The following is a 26,718-nucleotide window of genomic DNA, read 5'->3' on the forward strand; positions in this document are numbered from 1 at the left end:
ACCTTACACCTGAAATACACTGCAGCAGGCTAATAGGAAATCCAGATTCTTCCACGGGCCTCAGCTTCCCCCATGGTAAAATGCAAAAAGGGGGGCCAGCCCAGAGAGCTTTCAACCCATGTGCCAACTCTGAGCGACCCAAAGTAGCTGCGGGGAACTCTATGCCTGGCACATAGTAGCTGCTCATTAAAGATCTGCTGAATAAATATGCTGCTACAGATACTGAGGCCACATCCTGGGTGCAGGGGATTGTGATCCATCACTAATGTCTGCCAGGGCCTCAGGAGTGCTGAGTCACCAGCCATTTTTGGACAGAATTATTCTGAGGTTCCTTCCATGTCTGACCTTCTGAGGGATGCTGTAGACAAAACATGACTAGGAGGAGGGTCTGTGGCCTCAGGATCAATGGAGGAGATGTGGGTTTCCAAATGAGGAGGGAGACCACTGTTCAGCGTCTAGAGAGTTAGGAGTCTGGGGAAAGGCAGAGGTCCACCTGGGCCCCCCTCGTACCTGTGAGCTCAGCCAGGTGGTCGAAGGAGGCCAAAGAGGGAGATGGTGGTGGGAGCAGCTCACTGTCCTTGACCAGCTCCTCTGCCTTCTGCCGCAATCTGGATGCTTCCATCTGGGACTCTTCCAAAAGCTCCCCTGGGGAGACGACGGGGAGCAAAGGAGTTACTTAGCTCAGTGCACCCGTTCTCCTGGCCCCACACCCATAAGCCTGCTTCCGTGTGGCTCCTGATGCTGCGGGCCCTGGGCTGTGCCCCCACCATTGCCCTGTGGGCTGAGTGCGACACACATCATTCCAGCCCCCAAGCAGAGATGGGCCAGGGAAAGAAGGGGCCCCGCAATCAGGGAAAATGGAGTAGAAAGGAACCGAGGACAAACTCCTGGCCTCCAGGCACTGTCCTCCTGCCCCACTCCTGCCATACCTGGCCAGGGACTCTACAGAAAGCCAGGGGCTCTCCAAGACCAGCCATCATGGCCCCTGGGGGCTACCCACAGCCTACACCCCCCAGTCAGGGGCTGCCTGAAGGGAGGAGACATTGGGTAATACCACCACCCCTCTGGGCCTCAGTTTTCCTTCTACAAGTGGAGAATGGGAAACTCCATTCCTCCTTCTCTAATCTGCCATTCCAAGCAGAGATCTGCCAAGCAAGGAGTAAGCAGTTGGAAAATCAGGGACCTATGCTCACCCCCAAAGCCTAAGGCCAGAGAAGGTGGCAGCAAAGCAAAGGAAGAGTTTTAGGGGTGTGGAGAGCAGAGAGACTCCTCTGGACAGGGTATCAGTGAATCCTGCACATGGAGGATGAGATGGCCTCCGGGCTGGTTCAGTCATGGGGAGGTAAGCAGACCTGCTCCAGGCAACGGGGACAGCTCGAGCAAAAGCCAGGAAAAAAGAAACCAAGGGACCTATCCCCGCTTTGCTTCAAGCCAAGCTCAGCTCCCTGCTCCAACACATGGGGACTGTGCCCTTGTTGCCCTGGTGAGGCCAGCTCTCCCATTGCTGGTGCTTCCAGAAGACGAGACCATTCTGTTTCCACGAGCACAAAACGGCCATTCCAGCCCCTCCTCCCTCCCCCACCCCACGCCTCCTTCTAGGTCCCTCGGGTATCCTGAGTCCTACCATCCTGGTGCTGGGGTGCTGAGAATCGGGGCTGGGGATGCTGCCAACATGCTACGGAAGAGCACAAAGACAGAGCTGCGAGGCAGGAGCCAACGCCGGGCCAGGCGGGGCAGAGGGACGACTCGGGTGGAGGCAGATGCCAGCTAGCATGGCAGGCTGCGGGGAGGAGGCTTGCAGGGAGAGCGCAGGCTCTGTTTTACCTAACATCTTTATCCCTTGCATTTTTTCCTTCAGTCGGGAATTCTCCTCCACTAGGCGCTCAAAAGCCGCAGAAGCCTCTCCCAGAGGTACGCTGCCCCCAGGGTCGTAGATCCGGTATGGTCCTCTCCCTTCCATGAGGGCGGCTCAACCCCTGCCGCGGCGCCCACCTGGCTGTAAGGACAACAGCAGTAGATGAGGGGGCTGGCCAGGCCATTGGCGCACCCTAGTCCGTCCGCGCCCCCGGAAGGCGGTCCCCATCACCCAGAAGAGAACACGGCGCTTGGGGCTGCTCTGGCCACAGGATGGCGGAGCGGCACGGTCACCTCCTTTGAGCTGGACACTGCATCTCTATTAAGAGACAACCCCAGAGAGGCAGCAGTTCCTTTCAGCAGCCTCACTGCACTGCTGGTTCATTTGGAACAGCAACCTGCGTGAGCTGCCAGTGGGGTACAAGAAAGAGCAACGGACTTGGGAGTCAAACAACCTGAGTCCCTGTCCTATCGGTGGGGTCCAGAAGGATGGGGACCCTGCATCACCGCAGCCCCAGTGCCCAGCTCAGTAGAGCTAGAAAGTGAGTGCCCAGTGAACGCTTAGGGAATTAATCAATGGCCTCGCCATTAATTCACTGCGGGACCGCGGGCAGTCCCTTCCCCGCTCTGAGGGGAAATGAAAGTCTTACACGGAATCAGCGATCTTCAGAGTAACACGCCTGGGCCCTAAGGGATAAGCAAGTCAATCCAATCCCAAGTTTCATTTATAGGTACATTCTCTTCTCTAGAAGAAAGAAGAAGAAGAAAAAACCCTGACTAACATTTAATACGCTAATTGACACTGTCACCCTCGTCCTTCAGTCCCATGTCACGTACGGTCTGTCCCTTCCAGTTCTAATGAACAGATGAATTTTCCACCCAACCACTCTCTCCTCTTGCAGCCAGGGTTTTGCATCAACCCGTTCCATTTCGTCTGCTGTATTTCGTTTGACACCGCCGTGCAAAGCGACTTCAGAATCCTAGTTCTGTAACTTAGCAGAGAAACATCCTTCTTCCATTCATCCAGCAGTTATTTATTGAGCATCTACTCTGCCCTAGGTACCAGTCCGGGTGCTGCGAAATGATCCGCTAATAATACAGACAAAAAGCCCTCATGGAGCTCACCTTCTAGTGGCCAAGGAAGGGCCAAAGAAGAGAGGAAGATAAACAGATTTTTAGGGGTGTTTAAAACATCTATGGACAAAAGTTAAGCAGGGAAGTATGACGCAGGGACTTTAATTTTAAGTGGAGCTGTCAGGGAAAGGCCTTGCAGAGAAGGAGGCATTTTAGCAAAGACCCGAAGGGGTTGAGGGAACTAGCCACCTGAGGGAAGAATACTCTAGGCAGAGAGAAGAGTTAAGTGCAAAGGTCCCGAGGCTGAAAAACTGATCCAGCTTCCAGCCCTGCAAAGAGCTGGCCAACGGGAAAGAGCTCCACTGGGGGCCTCAGAAGGACTCGGGGCCCCAAAACCTCCCTCCCAAGGTCACCACCCCTAGGGCAAAGACTGTTTCAGTCAGGAATCCACAAAGCCCCTCTGAGCACCCACACAGGGCTCACTGAAAGAAAAGAGTGAACAAGGACTAATAATGTCAGCCCCATTCATTAACCGGGACTAATCATGACAGGCCCCCTTGCCAGGCACCGCACTCACCGTTTCGGGGGCATTATCTCCGTTAAGCCATTCAACAACCCTAAGATACAGGCCTTAACCTCGCTGTGTGAGGGAGGCTCCGTGAGGTGACGTAATGCAGCCAGGATTACGTGGCCGGCACTAGAGAGTCAAGATGCAACTCTGGTTCTGCCTCAGAAAGCGAGTTAAATTAACCACCCCCTACCCCCCAGCTACACTGGCTCCACATCCCCAACAAGACTCAGGCCCCAGCGAGTTCCAGCCTGGGGGGTAATACCTGCCCAGCCATCAGGTACCCTCTGGGCTGTTTCCCTTACCTTGCGGCACAGGAAGTAACAAGGATTTTGCCCCGAGGGTCCATATTAGCGCGGAATGACGTGGGCCAGAAAGAAAAACAAGAGTTCTCATGAGTGGGACCCCTCCCCCAAAGACTGAGAAGCAGAAGATGAAAACACACTTCGAGAGGCACCCACGCCCGGCTGGGCCCCACAGAAGCAAAGGACAGCTGCCCACACGCCCAACACAAAAGTCATCACTTAGTGTAGGGGGGGCTTGTTTTCAACTTGAGAAGGTCAAAGTTACACAGCAGAGCAGTTCAAGCACCCAAGTGTTCACTGAAGTATGAGACGGGATAAGGCACTTAGCATGTTGACTGGCATATAGCAAGGTGCTCAGAATGTTGGTAGACATGGGGGGCGGGGAGTCCTTCCTCTGTGCTCCCCACTCCTCCTCAGGTGCCTCTCCAGCAAAACCCTTACGGCCCAGGATGCAGTGCAAGTGACTGGTGTAAGCACCTGCGCATTTGACGGAGAAGGTCCTGGAGCGGGGAGCGTGCTCTGCTCATCTGCCCCCAGCACAGGTCTGGTGCTTGGAAGGTGAGCCGTGACTGAGAACTGAACGGGGTTCCCAAACGGGGAGACAGAGGGCTGGAGGAGGCTTGTAGCCACTTTTGGTGATACGCGGTCCCATGTGTCCTGGATCCTGCTCACCCCTCTACATTCGCCCTGAACAGAACTCACAGCTGACATTACGTATGATGTGGGTATGTTTTTCACTCCACATCTGGCTTGCCCAGTAGACCAGGAGCTCCCCGAGAGCAGGGCCAGGTCCACCTTGTCCGCCAGTGTATGTTCCGGGTGGTCCAGAACAGAGCTTCAGTAAGCCTCTAATCAGAGAGACTGAAGGACCAAAGGAGCCCGTGACCTGGCTCTGTCACAAGAGGCCATGTGAAAGCATCCCGAGAGCCCGGCTGTGACCCACCGACCAGTGGTACTCTGGACAACCATATACTTCTGGAACCAGGGCTAGCACAACCGTGCTCCCTCAGAGATGCCCAGACATACGGCCAAGCGACAGAGCAGGATGTGGGCTACAGGAATCGAAACCCCATCTCCGTGTCCTCCAAATTGTGTGATGCTCAGGTTCTCCTTCAGCATTGGGAAGCTGACATGGAAGGGGGGTCAGGGAAGCCAAGGAAGGAGCAAGCAGGGCTACTCCCCCGGATTCCGGCCTTGCAGGCGGAGCTGGGGGAACAGGATGGCAGGCAGTAGGCCAACAGAACCCACACAAAGCAGCCTGATGTGAGAAAACCCTCTCTGGAGCTCAGGGGGAGCCACCCCGGGGAGGGCCTGGGCTTCCGGAGGGAAGAAACACAAATAGAGAAACAGGGAATTTCCACATCCTGCTGACCTCATGCCCAGATGGTCAGGGACAGTTCCAGGATGACTTCTGGGCAGACAGGAACTCTCCTCCTGTCAGTGTAGTTTCTAGAACGTTTCCTGAAAAGGGGAATCATTCCCAGGATGACAGAGCTGGAAGGGAATCTCCAAGAGCAACAGGATGACCATTAGCAGGCATCCAGAGGCCCTCTGAGGGAGGGGCTGCGTCACTCCCCTGCCTCCTGAGCGGACGGCTGGCCTCTGCTCGTCACAGACGGCACAGTGTGTGTGGAGGGGGGAGGAGGTGCGGACCCCAGCCCCTACACGGGGCAGTACCGGAGGTCAGTGCCCAGGCATCCTGGGCATCAGCTCACCTGACTCTCCCTCACAGTGTAAGGGCAATGAGTCAGGGCCCAGAACATGAAGACCAAGGTCACCCAACAAGTCAGGATGGAGCTGGGACTAGAAGGTCCTTGCTCTCTCTCTAGTCTGCCCACTGCCCTCGCACTCCGTTTCAGCTCCTGCACTGAAGAGCTTTGGCCCAGCAGAGACTGTCTTGTGATCAGCCACGTTCTGGTGCCGGGAGGGGGGCTCCCAGGCCCTCCAAAGGAGGTGAGTTTGCATAGCCTGTAACATCTGCAAAATACCTAGTATTTTCCCAAGCTTTGTTTTCCCATCTGATTGTCATAACAGTCTTGGGAAGAAGGCAGGGCCGGTGTCCGTTTGACAGATGAGGAAACTGAGGCCCACTTGGGAACGTTAATAAGCTCAAACTAAGGCCGCCGGGCACTGGCCACACGCTGGGGATAAATGAAGTTCTCCCCGCCCCAGAGGGAAAAGTCCAAGCAGATCTCTGGTACCGGGAGCCAGGAGGTCCCAAGAGGTCCCAGGAGGTCACCAACGGCCACCTCCCCAGGCAGAGGCAGGGGCTGCCCGGGATGCCAGTGGGAGAGGCTAACGGAGGGCTGAAGGGAAGTGGTCTCTAGGACAGAGAATCAGAAGGTGCTAGATCTACTCTGCTGCCTTTCATGGCCATGGGCAAGCCTGTGCACTCTCTGCACGTCAGTTCCCTCGTGTGCAAATGTAGGAACCTGGACTAGAGAAACCAGGTGATGGTGTCGAGCTGGCCTAAGGATCCACAGAGACCCAAGCCTCGGGAGCCAGCAGCAAGGCAAGGAAAGAGAGGGGATCTGACATACTCAGGATGGTACAGCCATGGAGTCCGGAAGAAAGGGTCCCGACGTGATGCGGGGTGTGGGGTGAAGCAGGTGAGGCACGCAGCACAACACTGAAAGGGGTTCTGGGAGGCAGGAGCCCTGCTCCTGGGCTGCACCTGGGGGCCTCACCAGTGTCTGCCCCTCCCTCATCCCAGCCCTGTCTGCCCCTGTCCCCCGCTGGAGGCTGCATGCCTTTTCTGAGCCTCCACTGCGTATGCTGCAAAACAGGGATAAGGAGGGCGCCTGGGTGGCTCAGTCGTTAAGCATCTGCCTTTGGCTCAGGTCATGATCCCAGAGTCCTGGGATCGAGCCCCGCATCGGGCCCCCTGCTTGGCAGGAAGCCTGCTTCTCCCTCTCCCACTCCCCCTGCTTGTGTTCCCTCTCTCACTGTCTCTCTCTCTGTCAAATAAATAAATAAATAAATAATCTTATATAAAAAAAAAAAACACAGGGGTAAGGAGAGAACCTACCTGTTGTCAGATTAATGAAATTAAATGCAACGATATGTGTACGGTGGGAAGGGAGTTCTCACTTTCTACTTCGTACTTCCTGATTATTGATTTACTCAACAAGAAACACATTCATTTTATAATAATAAAATTTCCAAAGTAATAATGATTTGTGTATAGCACCTAGTTAAATGCCTAGCACGCAATGGGTTCTCAGTAAAAGGTTGGGGCAGCCCCACAACTCTGCCCCACTGATTTAGGGCCAAGTCTCCCCCACTCCCATCTACTCCCCCTTTTAATGGAGTTTTTAGGTTCCTCTGCTGGCTCAGTAAGCTAGGTTGTGACACCCACTTAATTTCTGGTAACTGCAAAAAGCCATTAAGCAGGGACACTGGTCCAACCACAGTCAGTGAAGATGCGGCTCCCAAAAGCCGATGGACCGAGAAACCACACTCTTGAAAGACAGGGGAGCATCTGAGCCTCCTTTTCCTCAACTGTAGGTGGGAATATCCTGCAATATCCCCCAGGGATGACAGGAAGTCATGAAAGCACCTTGCAAACTAAAGCAAAAATCTCTCCATATTCTTACTTCATGATGCTCTCTGCCCCCCCACCCCCACCCCAGCCCCATTCACCATCAGGGGAACTACGGACCCAGGGTCATCCATCAAAGAGCCCACCTTGGCATCCTTGCCACGAGCCCAGGGCTTACTCGGTCTTTACAACAATTCAGTAATAAAGAGGCTGCAGGTATATCATGTAATACAAGGAACTGAGCCCAGAAGCTGTGGGATCTAGGCAAGGACCACCAGAGCAAACATCTGCCCCTCACTGGGCCTCAGTTTCCCAAAAGGAGGGGTTTGTATTTGCAACACTAGCAATAACATAAGGGATCGACTAGACAACCTTTAAGGCCCCTTCTAGTTCTGACATTCTGGAACCTGCAATTTATTATCACCCCTTTCTATAACCTTCTGACCTTGAGAAGGCTGCTCTCCTCAGCTCCAATCCCTCCTAATGCCCAGGTGGATTTCCCTGAACCAAGAGGCCTCCTACAAGTGCTATCCGGGTGCCTTCACCTCCCCCAAGGGCAGTCGGAAACCCACAGATGATGCCTGCAGCCCTTCGCTGGGTGCTCCCCCCGCTCCCTAGCATGCACCCTGGCTCCAGCCCCGCTTGAGGACTGTGTCCCTCACGCACAGCATGCATCTTTTCTGTGTCCTCCTTCCTTCCCTCCCCTGTGTGGACTCACCCTCCGAGGGAGGCCCACTGCCTCCACTCGACCTACAGCACCCAGGCTCCATACCACAGCCTGGGGACAAGGGGGTGGACCAGAGCCATGAGCCAGCTGGAACCACTGGGAAAGACGGACAAGGAGCCTCTGCTGAGGGCTGGGAGAGAGGCCGGCAGTCAAGGGCCACCAGAGGCCCAGCGCTGGGCTGCATCATGAGGCACATGGCCTCATTTTCTTCTCACTGCATAAAGAAGAAAATTATCCCTGTTTTCCAGAAAGGAAACCTCCTCCCAGCTAGATAGTGGTATCTCTATTTTTCAGATAAGGAAGCGGACTCAGAGAGGTGAAGTCACTTGCCCAAGAACACACAGCTGGCGAGCAGCAGAACAAATAATTTGGGCTCAACGTGCCAGGCTCCAGCACTGCTCCCCCCACCCCCCACCCCCTGCTCCCTGCAAGGCCGGAGAGACAACAGGCTGAAGCTCAGTGGGAGGAAACCAGTCCTGCCACCCGGCTATCTGGAACAGACTCCCAGGTTCGCAGCCCCTGCCTCTACATATCTCTAACTTTGTGTACAGTTGGGTCCCAGTCTGCCCCTGATCACCTGCAGTCACCGGGGCTTAGAATCTCAGGCTGCAAGGAAGCTCAGTGAAATGCAGCCCTGTGCTTCTCCAGTCCCCAGGGGAGCCAAGGGACTCCGGATGACCATCTTTGGTGACCCAACTTCCTCCCTAAGGGCCTTCCCCTGGGGAGCCAACACTGGCTGTAGTCAGACAACTCCCAGCTCTCCTTCCACCAGCCCTCACTCTGCCCTCTGGGGTTCTGCAATCAGGAGTCTGGAATCAGTTCAGCCCTGAAGACACGTGGAACCTGCAGCATTCTCTTAAAGCTAATCAGACCCCGTTCCCTGTGCTGTTCCTTGAAGGACTGGCTTGCAGACCCCTCCCTATCCACCCCGCTCAACCCTCTACCCCTACCCTATCTGTAGTGGGTCCTGAAACTGGACACAACACTCCAGGTGTGGTTTACCTGACCAAACAGAGGAACTTTCACTTCCACCTTTTTAGGTATTATGTTTCTTTTGATGTAGCCTTGTATACACTTGTTTTTGTTATAGCTGGGCCACCCACAGCAAAGACTGTCCTTTCTCAATGATGTCAACACCTGCTTGCACAACTGATTAGCTGAGAACAAAGTTCTCTTACAGAAAAGTATGCTTTGAGGTTTTAGTTACCTACAGGGCCAGAGGACACTGCCTGAATCAGTAATCCTCTACCTAAGATTCTAGAAATCTCTTCGTCACTGCCCACAGGGGCTGAACAAAGATCTGCATTGCCACAGCTTTATAACAGCAAAAACGTCCTACATGTCCACCAGGGAGGCTCTGGTTTAATAAACCACGGTGCGGGCACTCACTGGAATACTATGCAGCCATCAAAAAGAATGGGGCACACTGCTTTGCAAGGAGATGTTCATAAAACATCATTAAGAATAAAAAGCAAGGGGCGCCTGGGTGGCTCAGTTGGTTAAGCGGCTGTCTTCGGCTCAGGTCATGATCCCAGGGTTCTGGGATCGAGTCCCACATCGGGCTCCTTGCTCAGCGGGGAGCCTGCTTCTCCCTCTGCCTGCCGCTCCCCCTGCTTGTGCTCTGTCTCTCTCTCTGACAAATAAATAAATAAAATCTTTAAAAAAAAAAGAATAAAAAGCAAAGTATAATAGAATACTATTTTTTTAAGTTTATTAATTTTTTTAGTAATCTCTATATCCAATGTGGAGCTCCAACTTATGACCTGGAGACCAAGAGTCATATGCTCTTCCAACTGAGCCAGCCACACACCCCAGGATACTTTTTTCTCTAAACATACAACTACGTACATGTCTATATGTATGTATGTGCATATATATGTATATATACATATACGTATATAAAATTTTAAATGTGTATAGGAAAAAGTTTGGAAAGATATACACCAAACTGCTACTGGTAGATAGCTCTAGAGGAGGACCTGGAATAGGGACTGCAAACAAAAGAAACATTCATTTTACCTACAAAATTTAAACTCTTTACAAGGGAAATCTAATCCTGTTCTATTGAAAAAAATTAATTTAAAAATATAGTGGGAACAGGGGCAGGGGAGAAGAAGGAGAGAGAAGACAGCTTTCACTTTTTACTTTATATCTTTTGTATTGCTTGAGTTTGGGGGGTTTTTCCTTCAATGAGAATGTTATTTTGTAGCTTTTTAAAAAAGGGATATTTTAAATTAAGTTTTAAAAATGTAAGTGTCTTGACAAGGTCAGAATAATAGGGAAGTCCCCTTGTTCTGGCACCAAATGAGGCTGGAGGGCTACGGGGAAGGGTGAGAGCTCATTATGTACCTGCCTCATACGGACACACAAGGCTGGAGGGATCTGATCATCAATAAGGAGGAAAAGTCTAGAAACAAGTTTTCTAGTCAGAAAAGCCAGTGGGTGGAGAGTTAGCAACTGCAGAAGAGAGTTTCAACCTGGTACCTGGATCTTGCTTCTGGAAGGCCAGGGCTGGCCTTGAGGTGACAAAGATGGGAAGAGAAGCAGCAGACTTTGGATAACCACCCTCAACTGGGAACAAGTACAAAGCTCCCCGCCCACTGCCTGTGGGTCCTCACACCAGGTACACCTGCTTTGCTGGAGAGGAAGCCGAGCCCAGACAGGTGCAGGGCTTGGCTCAAGGCCACACAATTCCCAAGGGACGAAGCAGAACCCACACCTGATCATCACATCACTGGTCCCACCCTGTACTCCCCGTCGCCAAAAGCTCCCTGGGGGGGGCGCCTGGGTGGCTCAGTTGGTTGAGCGACTGCCTTCGGCTCAGGTCATGATCCTGGAGTCCCGGGATCGAGTCCCGCGTCGGGCTCCCTGCTCGGCAGGGAGTCTGCTTCTCCCTCTCCCACTCCCCGTTTGTGTTCCCTCTCTCGCTGTGTCTTTCTCTGTCAAATAAATAAATTAAAAATCTTAAAAAAAAAAAAAAAAAAAAGCTCCCTGGGAAGACAGCCCCGGCAACCACAGCCCACCTTCCTTCTATTCCGTGCATGCCTCCTCTCAGCTTCTGGGATCCACAGGTACACAAAGTCCACACCTAGAAGCCGGCTTTCCTCCCAGCAGCTGGGACCTCACTTAGCCCACAAGGACTGCCTCGACTATCAGCTAGGGGGACAAAGGGCACTAGGTCCACTCTTAGACAAAAGGGATGAAGGACTTGGCTGTCCTTCTGTCTCCCCGTCCCCAGTGTGCCCAAAAGCTGGTTTACCCAATGAAGGGTTTCTCCAACCCTGTAACTCCCCCCTCTATGGGGGAAGAGGACAACTTTTAAGAATTCCCCTTCTCTAAATATGGTGGAAGGAGGGCTCATTGGGTTCAAATCCTGGCTCTGCTCCTTTGCCATGTGACCCTGAGCTGGCCTCACTTCCCTTGTTCCTCCCTATGGAAATGCTGGGAGGACCAATTAGGAACCACAGAGCTCTCTATAGACCTAGAAGTGCCACCCCAACAGAAGCCATAATGGCTAGCAAGGGGACAACTGGACAGGGGTAAGACCACTCAGATAAAAGCCAAAGATATCTTGTTCTAGCAGCAAAGGCTAGAAACTCCCTGATGAAGACGAAAACAAATAGATACATTGGGGCAAGTTCATACCAGGGAATATGATGCAGCCGTGAAAATGAATGAACTACATACAGCTAGAGATATGAACATCACTGAATCTCACAAATATAATATTATGCAAAACAAGGAAGTTGCACAATACGGACAGTATGATGGCACTTAAACAACATTCTTAAACATACAAAACTGTACTACACATTGTATAAGGAGCCCTACACTGATAATAAAACTATAGAGAAATATGAGAGAATAAACTCTAAATTCAGAACTCTTGCTACTTCCAGATGGGAGGGAAAGGGGATGATCAAGGAGAAATTTCAGGTGTACAAAAATGTGTCATTTCCGAAGCCAGATGGGTGGGTGCCCGGTGTGTGCATGTTACCCTCTACATCTGAAAGATTCCTTCGTGTTTTCCAAAAGTTAGTGTTGCTCTCCTTCGGCTCCTGTTCTTCCTTGGGGTTGGGCCTGGGGAGGGGAGAGCACTGGCAGGGGCAGAAGTGGCGATGTGGAGGCACCAGGGTTCCCCAGAGCACTGATGAAGCTGGTCACGAGAAGGCCAGGATGATGGCCTGCCAGACAGTGGAAAGTGGAGCGAGCACTCTCCAGTGTGGGTGGAGACCAAACCAAAGGCCCCTGACTCATGGGCCACCCCCCATGCCTGCCCTAAAAATACCAGCTCTGGCCTCTGAGTATGACTCCTTGGTGACACAACTCCCACGGCGCCCCCACCCCCCCCACACACATACATCTGCTGGGCCACCCAGTTTGTCCACCCCGTAGGTGTTCAAGGACACAGGGAACAGCTTCAGGGTGAGGTCCCTGGGGAGAGAAGAGCTCAGCCTTGCCTGAAGACAAAGAACCAGCTAGCTGCTCCTCAGGCCAGTCATCTGTTCCTTTTGGAAGAGTGACTGTCCTGGGCCAGTCACGGGGGGGGGGGGGACGACACATCAAAAACTTCCTGCAACTAACAGGCTGAGGTGACTGCCAAGGTCTGTCTCTGGAGGTTGGGGAGCTCTGCTCCGTGGAACAAAGGGAGCTTCCCCCTGCCTCCCTGAGCCTTCCTTTTGGCAACTCTCCAGAGGGCCTCGGACACCTTCCCTTCCAACAGGGACAGGGCAAAGAGGAGCAGGCACTGCGGGCCGGCAGGGGGGCAGCAGCAAGGAGAAGTGGGGAGGGAGGGGGCGCCCAGAGAGGCCTGGCCCGCCGGAAAGAGCTCAGGAATGGATGGAGCCAGAGAGAGGGCAGCCCGGTCACTGGGCCAGAGTTTTTAAGAGCTGAAAGAGAACATTCTAAGACGTCAGCCAGTGCAATCTCCACGCTGCAGTTGGGACACCAAAGCCAGCGAAGGAAGAAGACCTGCCGGAGGCTGCACAGGATGGCAATGACACAGAGGGGAGGCAAACCTAGGCCTTCGGGTGCCAGCCGTGCACTCTCTTACCGCACGGCACTGTGCCCTTCCTCCCTCCAAGTGGTCAGCTGGGCAAGGAGGGAAAAGGGAGGTGAGATTGGAAGAAGCTGCCCCTAGGGGGACTCACTGAAAGCTAACCAGCCATGACATGGGAGGAGGCTGCCTATAAGGTACAGCACTCCCTGACTCTGGGGGTAGGGGTCAAGCCGAGACTGGATGATCACCTGCAGAGGGGCTGGGTACTGTTGAGGGGACGGGGGCCAGATGTCCTCTGCACCCCTCCCGCATGTAAGTGTCCATGTTTCCAAACAGGGATGGAAAGACATCGGACCCAGAGCAAAGGACAACCCATCCAGAGAGGACACAGCATGGTCCATAGGTGGCAGAGGGGTTAAAGGCGAGTTATCCCAAAGCATGAAAAATCGGACCATCCCCACCATCTCCTACTGAAATCCCATCAGCATGCTCACGATTATCCTCACTCACAAGATCAGCAGCTAGCACTGATCAGCCCTGGGCTGTCCCATTCATTCACAGCACCAGAGAAGATAGCACTGACATGGGAGGACCTTACAGACCCGGGAGCAGGGGCCACACCCACTCAGGTGTGCCAAACTCTGAAGCACAGGGGTTCCCCCAGTGCACCACAGCCACGCAGCAGCACGGCCACCACCCTCTGGATCAGCCCCTCTGGGGACACGGTCCGATATGTGTTTAACAAGCCACCCAGGTGCTTCACGTGCACGCTTACGTTTGCCAACCAACCACTCTAATCACTTCCCGATGCTGCCACAGGGAGAAACCACGACTTCTCTGCCTGGTAGCCAAGACCTTAGGGTTTTTCCTGGTCCGGCTGGCCGGCTCCCCCAACCCAACAGAGCCTTACCCCAAACCCTCTACCCAGTCTATTACGTTCCAGAAGGCACTCAGGCCCCACTCTGCACTCATCATCTTACTAGAGCCTGGCCTTGAAGCTACCTCCCCCGAGAAGCCCCCTGGCCCCCTGGTGCCCCCGAATTGCCCTGCACTCCAGTGAGACTTATGCTGGGCACCTGCTGGCACGCAATGCCTTCCAGACCACACTCAGAGCACATTTCTCCCCATTCCACTACAAGTTTCTGGAGGGCCAGGCTCGTTCCTTATGCACCTGAGCATCATGCTCCTCTAGAAGCCTGGGCATGAGGCCAGTCGGGGAAAATTTGCTGACTATAAGAAAGAAAGAAAAAAATCCCCTTGGGGAGCAAGTTCTGGTTCTCATCCTGACGTTGCCACTACCTTTCTGGGACAAGCGCCTTCCCATCTCCTGGCCTCAGTTCCCGCATCTGTGAAATGCACCATTATTCTTGTTTCTTCTACTCTACTCATCCACTGAACAAACCCAGCAGAGCCTTACCCCCAGACACTCTGATCCAGGATCAGAGATGCACATGCACTAAAGTGGTTCCTGCTCTCTCCCTTCTGCTCCAGGAAAAGAGAAAAGCAACAAACAAGGAAACTCTAAACATTATTATATTCTAGACACTAAGTTCCATACATATACTTTCTCATTCGCAAATAAACAAGATTATTTCAGAGCATGATGAGCGTAGAAAAACACAATAGTAATATGACAGAAAGTGAAAAAAGGGGCCACTTTGCATAGAAAGGTCAGGCAAGGCCCCTCTAAGGAGGTGATATTTGCACTGAGACTTGACAGATAAGGAAGAACCAGCCATGTAAAGAAATGGGGAAAGGCGTTCCAGGCAGAAGGAACAGCACATACAAAGGCCTCAAGTCAAGAACAAGCTTGGCACGTTGGAGGGAAAAAAAAAGCAGGCTGCCCTGGCTAAATAGCAGGGCAAGCAGCTGCCGTACCCAGGAGTACTCAGAGAGACAGACAGACAGACGACCACCTACGATTGTGAGGTGCTCAAACCAGGTGGGCCTGACCCACCCCAGGACATCTGGGCCCCAACTCACAGGCAGCATTAGGGGTAAGGGTATGAGTCAGACCCCACGGCTTCCTGGGGCCCCTAAAGACCTGGTGTGGGCATAGGGGCGGGTACCACCCCTCAGCATGAGAACCTTACCGTACCCCCAGGGCACCCATTGGTGGGGGAAAACAGGATCACAGAAGTATGTAGAATATAAGACACTCACAACTGCAGCCCCCAGGGGGCCATGATCAAGTGCTTCCACCAAGGGCCAGTTCCTGATTATACTATTTTCCCAGGACACAGAGAGGACAGAAAGCTTGGTCAGTGGAAAAGGAACAGAGTGATACTATTCAAGGCTTACTGGTCTTGGCCAAGTCTTAACCTTTGTGGGCCTCAATTTCCCCATTTGAAAATTGAGGCTACTATTAGTGACTCTCTCCCAGGGTTGTTGAAAAGATTAAATGAGATACTGAATATAAAGCACTGTGCCTGGCAGAGGTAAGTGTTCATAAATGTACGCTGTCATCATTACCGCTCTTGGTTTTTCACTACCTCGGTTCTGTCTGCTGTAAGGATATTAATACAACATCACAAGACTCCTATGCCTTTGTACTAATAAATATTCCGCCTCCTAATGCAATATCCATGATCAGGAATAAAGAAAAAAAATTGAGATTCATGTTTCCTGACCTCTCATCCGATGCTGAATTCCCCTCTACCATACCCTGCTGTTTGGAAAATACATGCTGATTAAATTCTATTTTCATGATACTGTACAATTAAAATGATGCATTAGGAATCCACAGATTTCTCTGTACTGTCATTCTGCAAGAAGGTGGGGATGGACGTTGCTGATTCTTCTGCATCATCCACAAACCACCCCAACCAAAACACAATCTCTCACCCGGTCCCACAAAATTCACGCCCACCTCCATACATACAATTAATGAATGTACAATGTAATCACTTCCATATGTACCATGACACACACACACAAACACACACATACACAAATGTTCTACAGTGGAAAACTCACCCATACCTAAAAACTCCACACCTAAAATCACTCCCAGAAACTCACTCCAGCTACCCTGCACTGCACATGCACACAAATGTTGCCTCCAACAGTGTGCCAAGTACGTTCAAAAGAAACTGGACAGCAGGAACGCTGGAGCCAAACGCCAAGCTTCGAATCCTGACTTTGCAACTCCCTAGCTGTGTGACCCCAATCTCCAGGTGCCTCGGTTTCCTCAACTGTAAAATGGGGATGATAATAACAATACTCATTTTAAAGAAAGATGTGACAACTACAAGAGTTTAATACACGAAAAGGGTTTAGATCAGCACTTGGAAAGCACCCAATGAATTATTATTTTCCTCTTCTTTACCTCCGCACACTGCTTCCCAGCTGGTCTCGCACACTAACCCAGACCCGCGCCGGCCCACTTCCCCCACCCGGCTGGTCCGCACGCCGTTCCCAGACGCGCTCGCCCACGCAGTGCGCAGGCGCGCCCACCGCCCTCCGCGCGGGGCCGGGAGTCGCCGCCGCCGGGACCTCGCGCGCCGGGGCCCAGGAGCCGAAAAGCCCAGGCCACCGGGCCGGGCCCGACCAGCCCCTTCCTCCGCAGCCCGGTCACGCCGAGGCTGCGAACGGCCGGGTCGCGGACTCCCTTCCGCCCCAGCCCCGCTCCGGCCGGCCGGCTTACCTGGGGTTGGGGCCCTGGAGCACACCGTCCCCCTCTCTGCGTCCAGCCCCGGGTTATCGGCCGCGGCCAGTGTCGGGCCCTCCTGCGCTCCGCGGGCTCCTGGGCCGGGGCGGGGGACCGCGCCGGGGACGAGGAAGTGTCAGGGGCAGGGCCGCCCTACCCCGGGGAAAGTCCCCGGCGATTGACAGGCCGCTCGCCCAATCGCGCTACGCCGTCGGGGCGGGCCCGCGGCCGCGGGGGTGGGACGGAGCGAGGTAAACAGCAGCCGCCCGGGGAGGTCCGGGGCCGAGAGCGGCTGAGCCGGCGCGGGTACCCCTTCCCGCGGGCCAGCCCCTCGGGCGGTGACCTCCGGGGCCTGGGCAGCCCCTCGTGGCACTCCCCGCGCCGGAAGCCCCAGAGTCCGGGATGAGGCCGGAATTTCAGAGCGGAGACGAGCCGCAGAGACCACCCCATCCTTTCCTTGCTGCCAGGGGCTCGTGGACCAGAGCGGGGAGGGGACTTGCCAAAAGGCACGTAAGCATCTGGAGCTGAGCCAGAGCTAGAGCTCAGGGCCCCAGAGTTGGGTCCAGGGCGCTCCCGAACAACTTCGCAGAGCTCCCAGAAATTCAAGCTGAAAGGACCCCCTAAAGAACTTTTCTTTCCTTTTTTTTTTTTTTTTTTTTTTTTGCATACTTACTGCCCCAGACATTGTAAGCATTTTGCATGCTTTACTTTTTTTCTTTCGCAGGGCCACCCTTGTTTACTGTAAATAAATTAACATAACAGGCACTGAGAGGTTAGTTGACAGTAAGTGGCTGAACCAAGATTCGAACCCTGGTGGGCAAATCTAGAGTCTGCCTCCCACCCTGTCTGCGTATTTGTGGGACAGATCGTCCAAACAGCTGTGGGATTTCCCAGACCCTTAAGGAGCGGCTTGGTTTAACGGTGGGAACACTTTCTTTGGTTTCTCTTTAAGCCCATCATTTTATTTAAGAGAGTTTTAATTTCAAAAAAGGACCTAAACTGGGAATAAAGGACAGCTCTTTAAGTGGGGGTAAATATAGCTTTATGAGAAACCAATTGCAAAAGACTTATTTCCTGGGAACTGATGAAAACAGTCATTGACAGGCCCTGGTCCTCAGAAATGACTTGGCGAGCTATGTCATACAGGCCCTCATTTTACAGAAGGAGAGATCTGTCAATCAACTGCGACTGTGAACAGACACACACACACCCCTATCCAAGTAGAAACCTAATTGGAGGATTCTCCTCTCAGGCCTTGTGACTTCAATTAATTCAAAGCTGTCTTCAAATTCTGGGATGCCTTTAGTTACTTCAAAAGTGTTACCACATTCTCAGAACAATACTAATTTTTGTTCATTTTAACTAGGAAAAGAAGTACTCATAGACTCTGATTTTAAAGAGGGTGGGGAGAGGAGGATGCAAAGGCCAAGCAAAGCACCTTTGAGTGTCACCAACAGGGGAGGGTACAGAAGGATTAGAATCTGGGGCTGGTTCACCACCAGCTCACAGGAATCACCCCTACCCATTAGGCTTCCCCAAACCGGCTTTCTTCCTGCTCTTTGTCTACAGTTCCCAATTTGCCTCCTGGAATGCTGTCTTCCTAATCTCAACCCAAGTCTTCTCATGAACACTGAAATTTACTTTAAAAAATGAAGAGTCTCCACCTATTTGCATTTTGCTTCCAAACAATTTCAACTGTTTTTGTAAAATGTCTGACCTTCGAGAGTTAGGCAAAAGCTTCATCCCTTAAAGTGCCTGATGACCCCTAAGTGGACTTGCTGGACAGTACTCTGGTATGACATAAAAAGGTCATGTGGTCATTTTTTTTTTTTGACTGATTCCCTATTTTGACATAATTTTTCTTAACACAATGTTTGAGAAAATGCTCTTCAAAGTCATGACCACACCTACCCCTTCCCTCCTTTTAAGTCTTAAATTGAATTTAGAGTTTGAATTCAGAACTTCCCACCATGTTAGAAGCCATGGAGACCATTGTTCACTATCCCCTATTTGACAGATAAGTAAACTGAGGCCTCAGTATAGTAAAGGACTTGTTCAGGGCCACATCCATTGAGTGATGCCTGTTGGAAGCCAGGACCTTGGTTTTCCAGTTATATGTGCTCTTTCCACAGCACCATGTTGTCTTTCCAGTGTCATGATTTTTCCTACAGAAACTCAACACTCATTATGAACACAGGCTATGAATTTAACTAACTGGGTTCTAACCCCTACTCAACCACTTGATAGCTGGGTGGTCTCCCTAAGCCTTAGTTCCTCTCTGAAAAATGGAGGAAACTGGGCGCCGGGGTGGCTCAGTTGGTTAAGCGACTGCCTTCGGCTCAGGTCATGATCCTGGAGTCCCAGGATCGAGTCCTGCATCAGGCTCCCTGCTCGGCAGGGAGTCTGCTTCTCCCTCTGACCTTCCCCCTTCTCATGTGCTCTCTCTCATTCTCTCTCTCTCTCAAATAAATAAATAAAATCTAAAAAAATAAAAATAAAAAAGAAAGAAAAAAAAAAAGAAAAATGGAGGAAATTGTATCTTACCCCTCAGGTAATCATGAGGATAAATGAGTTAATGCAAGGAAAGCTTGGCACAGAGTAGGCATTCGAGAAACGATAGTGGTGTATAGACACAGATTGCAAACACTGGACAGAACTTCACTGTTAAACCCAGGAATGCACCCTCCCCAAGTTCCATGTCACCATCCACATCCTCAGTGGTCCCCGAGACCCCTGGCAGGATGGAAATAGGGCCCCTAGCCTGGCACCCCCTGCCACCCCCAGATCTGGAAGGAGATGTCCGAGCCAAGAGCTGAGTGACTCAGGCAGCTGGAAATTTCTTGCTCTTCCAGAATGACAATAGGCACCTGCACAAAGCCCCACCTGGGAGGAGACTCAAAGGCCTGTGTTTTATCTTGTTTTTGTTTTAAAGCATGCAACTTCCCAGTCTCCTTTCCACCACTCCCTCCCTCTGCATCCCCTCCACTAAGGATGCTCCAAAGAAAGACCGAAGCCCAGATTTGAGGGAATTAAAAAACATACCAAGAAATCGGAGGGGGAGACGAACCATGAGAGACGATGGACTCTGAAAAACAAACGGGGTTCTAGAGGGGAGGGGGGTGGGAGGATGGGTTAGCCTGGTGGTGGGTATTGAGGAGGGCACATTCTGCATGGAGCACTGAGTGTTATGCACAAACAATGAATCATGGAACACTTCATCTAAAACTAATGATGTAATGTATGGGGATTAACATAAGAATAAAAAATTAAAAAAAAAAAAACATACCAAGAAACTCACCCATAACTGACTGAACTTTAAATCAAATGCCTAAAAAGGAGTGGCGGTGACGTATTAAAAACATTAAGAGGTAATATTTACGGAGTATTTGCCGTGTGCTGGGTCTGCAGTTTGACATAACAGGGTATCTCCCAACCACCCCGAGGTCATTACCCCTGTCATCCCCATTTCACAGATGAAACTGGGGCTTTGAGGTGTTAGATGACTTGCCCAAGGTCTTATACAGCAACAAGTCCTAAATTCTTTCCGCTCTTAAGCATTAGGCGATGGAGTCTTGCCAGCCAGTAAGACAGAGCTCAAAATGCCAGTCCTTAAAAGCTCGTTTAGAAAGGATCAGACCCAGGCTTTCTCTCACAAGGATAAAGCCACCAAGGGCCGGAGAAGGGTAGGGACTTGCTAGAGGTCTCACAGCAAGTTTGTGATCAGTACTGACGGCTAGAACCCAAGGCTCCTTCTCCCAGAGCAGTGCTATTTCCACACATCCCACGGCTGGGAAGACGAGCTTCTAAAGCCAACCAGCTCAGCCTTACTCTAGTAGGTGAATTTGTGAGTTGGGTCTTGGCTACAGGGGAATGAAACTCAAGCTGAGCGGCTAATGAACTAGGAAGAGAGGGATCCCGGGTCTGGGTCCCTTCCTTCCACCCAGTCTCCCAGCTCTATAGCCGGAGGCAATCTGGGGAATATAAAACCCATGGTGGATTCTAGGTGCTTTTTGGTATTGGGTGTGTGCACATGAGAGAGAGATTTGAGTGATAGTTAAATGAGAAATGCATGTCAAGCCCATGATGTTGACTGAAATTGTAGTAGGTAATCATATTTTTTGGGTAAGAAATAAAGAAGTGAGCAGAACCTATGGTCCCTGTTTCTCACCCTTGGCCTCAGAAGCATTTTTAACTCTATCTTCCTCCCAAATCACCGCATAAGGGGTGGACAGACGGCTCTGAGAGATCCCTAAGTTTTCACGTTCATTAGGCACCTGAAGGTGAATCAAACTCTATCATACTCACAATTTGCCCCTCCTCCAAGAGGATGTGGGTCATGCAAGGGTTAGGTTTAGGCTCTGGAGTCAGACAGATTTGGGTTTAGGTCATAGCCCTGCCCGCCCTTATACCTGTGATTGCTCTCTGCCTCTTTCTTCACCAAGAACACGAAGGGCAGAGTCCAGTGCATAGGGTAGAGAAAGAATGAGGTGCCACAGGGACTGGCATGAGTTAAAGGCAGCAAAGCCCAGGGCCCAGAGCTGCAGAGGAACTTGCCCTAGACCTCACAAAGTGTTCTCAGAAGCACCGGGCCTAGAAGGCATGTCTCCCGACTTTTTCTCCAAGGTCTTTCCTGTTTTCCTCCTTTTCCCTCCCAGCTGTTTCCACTGTGGCCCTGGGCCTGCCATTTACGATAGGGTTTCTAGGATGCCACTGGTGGACGGAGAAGAAAGAGCCAAGTGACTCTGGGAGGAAATTCCCGGCCTCAGAGCATATGTGGCCAGGCACCTCCCACAGTTCCCAGGAGCCCTAGGCTTCCCCTAGTCCACCTCCTCTCCCTCTGGCCTCCCTGTCTTCAGGTCATGGTGTCAAGCCAGATCTGAGTTTGGATCCAAGCTTGCTTTTTGTCATCTTCCTGGAAGTGGGGAGAGGTCAGCCCAGCCCAGCCCAGCCCCTGAGGGAGGCAGTCACGCGGGAACCAGACATTTACCAATCCTGGGAAGCCCTGACAGGGCCCAGAGAGCAATCCTCCTACAGCCTCACCCCATGTCCTTTCTCATACTCCCCCTTCCAGGGTCCCCCCCCTGCTCCCTCCATTCTTCTCTAGCCCAGAAGCCACTCTGACAGTGACTTGGTCTCTACACCTTGCCCCTCCTAGCCAGGGACTTCCCTGGGCTGGGCCTCTGACCAGCTCTGAAAAATCTGGATTGTTGGTGATTAAAGAGGAGGCCACCACCACTGTCTGCCAGCAATCACCCCCTCCCAGTGCCTCAGACCCTGTGTTGAAGGTTCAACCACCAAAGGGCCCGGCCAGCCCTAGGAGGAAAGCAGGTGGGAGAGCCCTCCAGAGATCCCTTTGCTCCAGCTCTGAGGAGCGTCCCAGCCCTCCATCGTGTTCCTCAGGGAGGCAGCGCTAGGCTCCTACCTGGTCTCTTCCTACCTCGCTATATAGACCACTAACGTGCCCAGTATGCAGGCACACACCCACCCTCCAAAGCTCACATTCACACAGAGACACACACACATTCACGTAATGACCCAGACACAATGCAAACATAGACATGCTTGTGAACTTGCACTCACACGTATGCCTCAACAGGTCTGACACATGCTCACAAACATAGACACACATTCTCACACCAACACAAATCCACGCTCACACTTGTGAACCCAATCCCTTTCCTTCAGGGAAGGATAAGACAAAAATAGACTTTTCTTTTTTTCCTTCCCTTGGGAAAAACTAGCAGCGATGAGAAAGAAACACAGCGGCTGAGGAAGGGGCAAGAAGAGGAGGGCAGGAAGAGGAAATAAGAAATGGAGGGAGAGAAGCAAGAGCAGAATGAGGCCAGGCAAGGAGGTAGAGAGACCCAGAGCCAAGCCCCGGGTGGGGGAAGAGGGAGCTGGCCCAGGGGAGCAGCCGACCCCAGCTGGCAGGAAAGTAGGAGGCCAGGTGGCTCTTGGCGTAGAGCTGGGGGGTGGTCTGGCAGCCCCGGCACCCTCGTGCAGTGAGCCCTAGCCCTGTCCTGGCCCGCTGCTCCTGGGCTGGGTCACTTACCTGGAGCAGGAGAAGACGAGGGTGGGTACAGCTGGGGCTGCCACCCTGTGAAGGCTCCTCGGCTCACTGTGCTTCTGCAGGAAGGAGGGCTGGGCTGGGCTGACTTTTAGGCAGGAGGGGAATTCCCCGAGCTGGAGGCAGCCCCACAAGGCCCAGCTGAGGCCCCATCCTGCCCCCCTGGCAGAGCACAGGGCCCTTCTTTGTCAGTGCCCCACCTGTCACTTCCCAGACTGGCTATCACTTGCCAAGCATTCTGAGAGGGGAGGGAGTTCTGGGGAGTCGCTGGAAGCCTGATGGTTCTGCGGCTGGACCAGGAACTGGCACAGGGGCAGCCCGGTCTGCCCACCCAACATCCCACTGGCCCCCCCGCCCCCCCCCCCCCACTTCTCCCGAAGACTGCTAATTCCTTCTTTGCCTGAGGTGGGGGATTCCAGCACCCAGGGCCTTCAGGAAATGGCCAGATGCCCAGCCCATATCCTCCTCCCCCCATCCCTATTCCATCTGTTTCCATTTAGTGTCTGTGGACTCTCCACGGGAAGGAAAAGGCCACTCCTTCCCTCTGTGCTGGGTCTCATTTCCATGTCCAGTGAGCCTTAGTGACCTACCCACCAAGGAGCAGCCCAGCTCTACACTAACCAGGTGGTTCTCCTGCGCCTCACTTCCCCATCCCAAGGGAGCCTCAGTAATCCCCTGCTGTAAAATGGGGATAATGAGTCCTTCTGGGCCTGCCTCCTATGAGGGTGATTAAAATAGAATGATTCGCAGACATCCTTTCTAAAGGATTGAGTACTTTACAAACATAAGATCTTAGCTCATTATCCACAGAAAAGATGCTTGGTGAGGCCATGGGTTGACTGTGGATGAGTTGGCCTTTCTTGATCATTGCAGGTTCCGGAATTTGTTTGTTCTTTTTTTTTTTAAAGATTTTATTTATTTATTTATTTGATGGAGAGAGAAACAGCGAGAGCAGGAACACAAGCAGGGGCAGTGGGAGAGGGAGAAGCAGGCTTCCTGCGGAGCAGGGAGCCCGATGTGGGACTCGATCCCAGGACCCTGGGATCATGACCAGAGCCAAAGGCAGACGCTTAACGACTGAGCCACCCAGGCGCCCCCGGAATTTCTTTGTTCTTAACAGCAACATTACAGACCACTGAGGATACAGGAATGGATAAGTCAGACCCACTTCCTGCCCAGTCAGAGGTCACAGACTCTGGGGCTGCCCTGTCCAGTACGGTAGCCATAGGCCACCCATGGCTATTTAAATATAAATTAGCTAAAGTTAAATAAATGAATAACTAGTTCCTCAGTAGAGCTCGCCATATTTCACGTGCTCAGTAGCCACATGTGGCTATCCCATAGGCTGCACATGTATAGAACATTTCCATCACCACAGAAAGTTCTACTGGATAGCATTGTTCTGGGGGCTGTAGGCTAATAAGTAATTATAATGAAGAGTGGTAGAGATGTGTTATGACAGGAGAAATACAGGGAGTGACAGGAGAAATACAGGGAGCTACAGGAGCATCTAGTCAGGATTTTGGGATCTGGGAAGTCTTCCTGGAGGAAGTGACACATCAGCTGAGACCTGAAAGCAGCCAAGCAAGAGCACAAGGAAGAGTGTTCTTAGCAAAGGGAATAGAATATGCAAAGAGAGAATACATTCATGGAACTGAAAATTGTTCACTCTGAGTGGAACATGGAGTGTGAAGCAAGGGGGAAGTAAAGAGGTGAGCCTGGAGAGATAAGCAAGGCCAAGTCACAAGGGGCCACACTCAGCTTGAGCAGGAGGTTGGGAGGTGGAGGATAGGAGGTGAGTGCCCTGAATCCAATCCTCTGCTGCTTCTGTGTTCTCCAGACTGGGATTCCATGGGGAATGCTGGAAAGAACTCCTGGCCCAACAGATGAGGAAGTGAAGGCCAGACAGGGGAAGTGACTTCCCAGGTGAGTAAATGAAGGGACTTCCTGACTCCTAGTCCAGTGCTCTTTCCCACACTGCACTCAGTCCCTTGGTCGCACTGGCCACTTTTTCAACGTTCAATAGCCCCATGGGCAAGTGCCTTCCATACCAGCCTGTGCAGGTATTTCCATCAACACAGAAAGTTCTACAGGTCTAGCAGCACCAATCCTCGAGCTAGATCAGGTGGAAAGGATGATACACTTCCCAGCACATAGACCCTTTTCTCTGCAGGGAGTAAATTACACCGCACGCTGACAGTGTCAGATGCTCCCCTCTCTGTCCTCTCATACCAGCTTGCGGGGCCTTCCTCACCCATGTCCCCAACTGGGCAGGAACAGGATGGTGACAGGACTCAGCATCAGGGAGAATGCTCTTGTCCCTGGCTCCCTCTGGGAAGCCTCCTGGTGGCCTGTGACCAGCCATCTGGGTCAGCCAGGGCCTTCTGTGAAATTGAGGAATGTCCCTTCCTTGAGGAAAACGGGCTTCAGATTCCTCATCAGTATAGTGTGTAATTCAGCCCTGACGTTCCTGGATTACAATGTTTCCTCTAAACATGACATTTTCTCTCCACAGGCCACGGTAATCATAGACCTCGGTGAATTCACAAGGCCTTGCTTGGACTGGTTCCTGCTCATGGCATCTTAGATGGTGGAATGACCTTGAAGGGCTAAGGAGGCTCAAGAAGCTGGCCCCACGTGAACTAGAATCTCTAGGCAGGAACACTTGGCTTGCACGTCCTGGGGGATGATTGGCTCTGGGCTCTCCGTGCTGAAATGCTGAGCACAATTAGCTTCTCCCACCTTCTCTCACACCTCTTCTTCTTTCAGCCATGGATTCCCTGAAGTTGCCTTCCTTGTTCAGGCCATGGGATGGATAGCAAGGAGGAAGGGGCCCTTGGACTGCGCATCAGAGGAGCTGAGTTTGAGTCCTGGCTCTGCTGTGTGGCCTGGGCAAGTCCCTTCCCCTCTCTGGTCCTCAGCTTCCCCTTCTATAATGTGAAGGAATCAGACTAGATGATCACTAAGGGACCTTCCATTTTGACACTGTAAGGAAGTCCAAAAGTTGAGAAAAAGGAGAAATCAGGGCAGGCCAAGATGGTTAGGAAATAATAACACTAATAGCTAATTTCTTAAGAAAGATTTTATTTATTTATTTGAGAGAGAAAGAGGGGAAGAGGGAGAGCAGGGGGGAGGGGCAGAGGGAGGGGGGAAGCAGACTCCTCGCTGAGGAGCGAACCATGCTGGACTGGATCCCAGGATCCTGGGATCATGACCTGAGCCAAAGGCAGACACTTAACCCAGGTGCCCACTAATAGCTAATATTTAAGATTAACGTGTACTGGGCATGATACTAAGGGCTCTTAAACTGTTTCATGCTTTCCTCATCAGAACTCTAGGACATAGGTGCCCCTACTTTATGGATGACGTGGCTTAAGTCACACCTAGTACATAGCACAGCTGGAGTTCAAACTCAGGTCATGTCAGCAGAACTCACCTTGGGGGAGACATGATCCATGCTGGACCTCAAAAGATGGCTGAAATTTGGATATACACAGGGAACCTCTCACAGGCCCACTCCTTTGATACCTAATTGCCCAGCCCCACCGCTCCCACCCTGACATCTCTGGTCTCGCTGATGTTGTGAGAACAGAACTGGGCCAGTCTCATCATAGTCAATCAATATTTATTTAGCAAATGAATGGATTTGATTCCATGGGTGTTCTGATTCACCAAGTCTGCTGATGCTCCCCAAGGATGGGAATTCCTTATGCCACAGGGACCTAGTCCAGGACTCTGGGCAGATTTCTGGAACCCACCATAGACCTAAGAAATCATACTTTCTGGGGAGTAGAGCCCTAGAGGCAGCATTTTTAGTAAGCTCCCAGGGGTTATCGTAGTACTTAGTAGTTTGAGAGGCCCAAGCTCCCTTACTGGGTCTTCCAGCTCCAAAGTAAGCATTAACTGCTCATATAAAGGCAGCCAAGAATTCACT

General features: G+C 52.1%; 1 protein-coding gene across 5 annotated transcripts in view; it reads right to left on the reverse strand.

The window, feature by feature from the left end:
• LOC118006666 (TNFAIP3-interacting protein 1) overlaps positions 1-22,790 on the reverse strand; it is a 49,805-nt gene extending 27,015 nt beyond the window's left edge. For 2 of the 5 annotated variants that reach the window (XM_034999396.1, XM_034999392.1), the window contains exons 1-3: positions 16,715-16,878; positions 1,825-1,996; positions 511-645 (exon numbers count right to left, since the gene is read on the reverse strand). In XM_034999396.1, the coding sequence (XP_034855287.1) occupies positions 511-645; positions 1,825-1,960 (271 nt within the window). In that variant the 5' untranslated portion in view covers positions 1,961-1,996; positions 16,715-16,878. Of the gene's footprint in view, positions 1-510; positions 646-1,824; positions 1,997-16,714; positions 16,881-22,769 lie in introns of those variants that run through there. The other 3 variants (XM_034999394.1, XM_034999395.1, XM_034999397.1) reach the window with 3 other exon arrangements.
• Positions 22,791-26,718: the final 3,928 nt, after the last annotated feature.

The sequence above is a fragment of the Mirounga leonina genome, unplaced genomic scaffold (genome assembly GCF_011800145.1).
Source record: "Mirounga leonina isolate KUSES-001 unplaced genomic scaffold, KU_Mleo_1.0 Mir_98, whole genome shotgun sequence".
Taxonomy (NCBI): Eukaryota; Metazoa; Chordata; class Mammalia; order Carnivora; family Phocidae; genus Mirounga; species Mirounga leonina.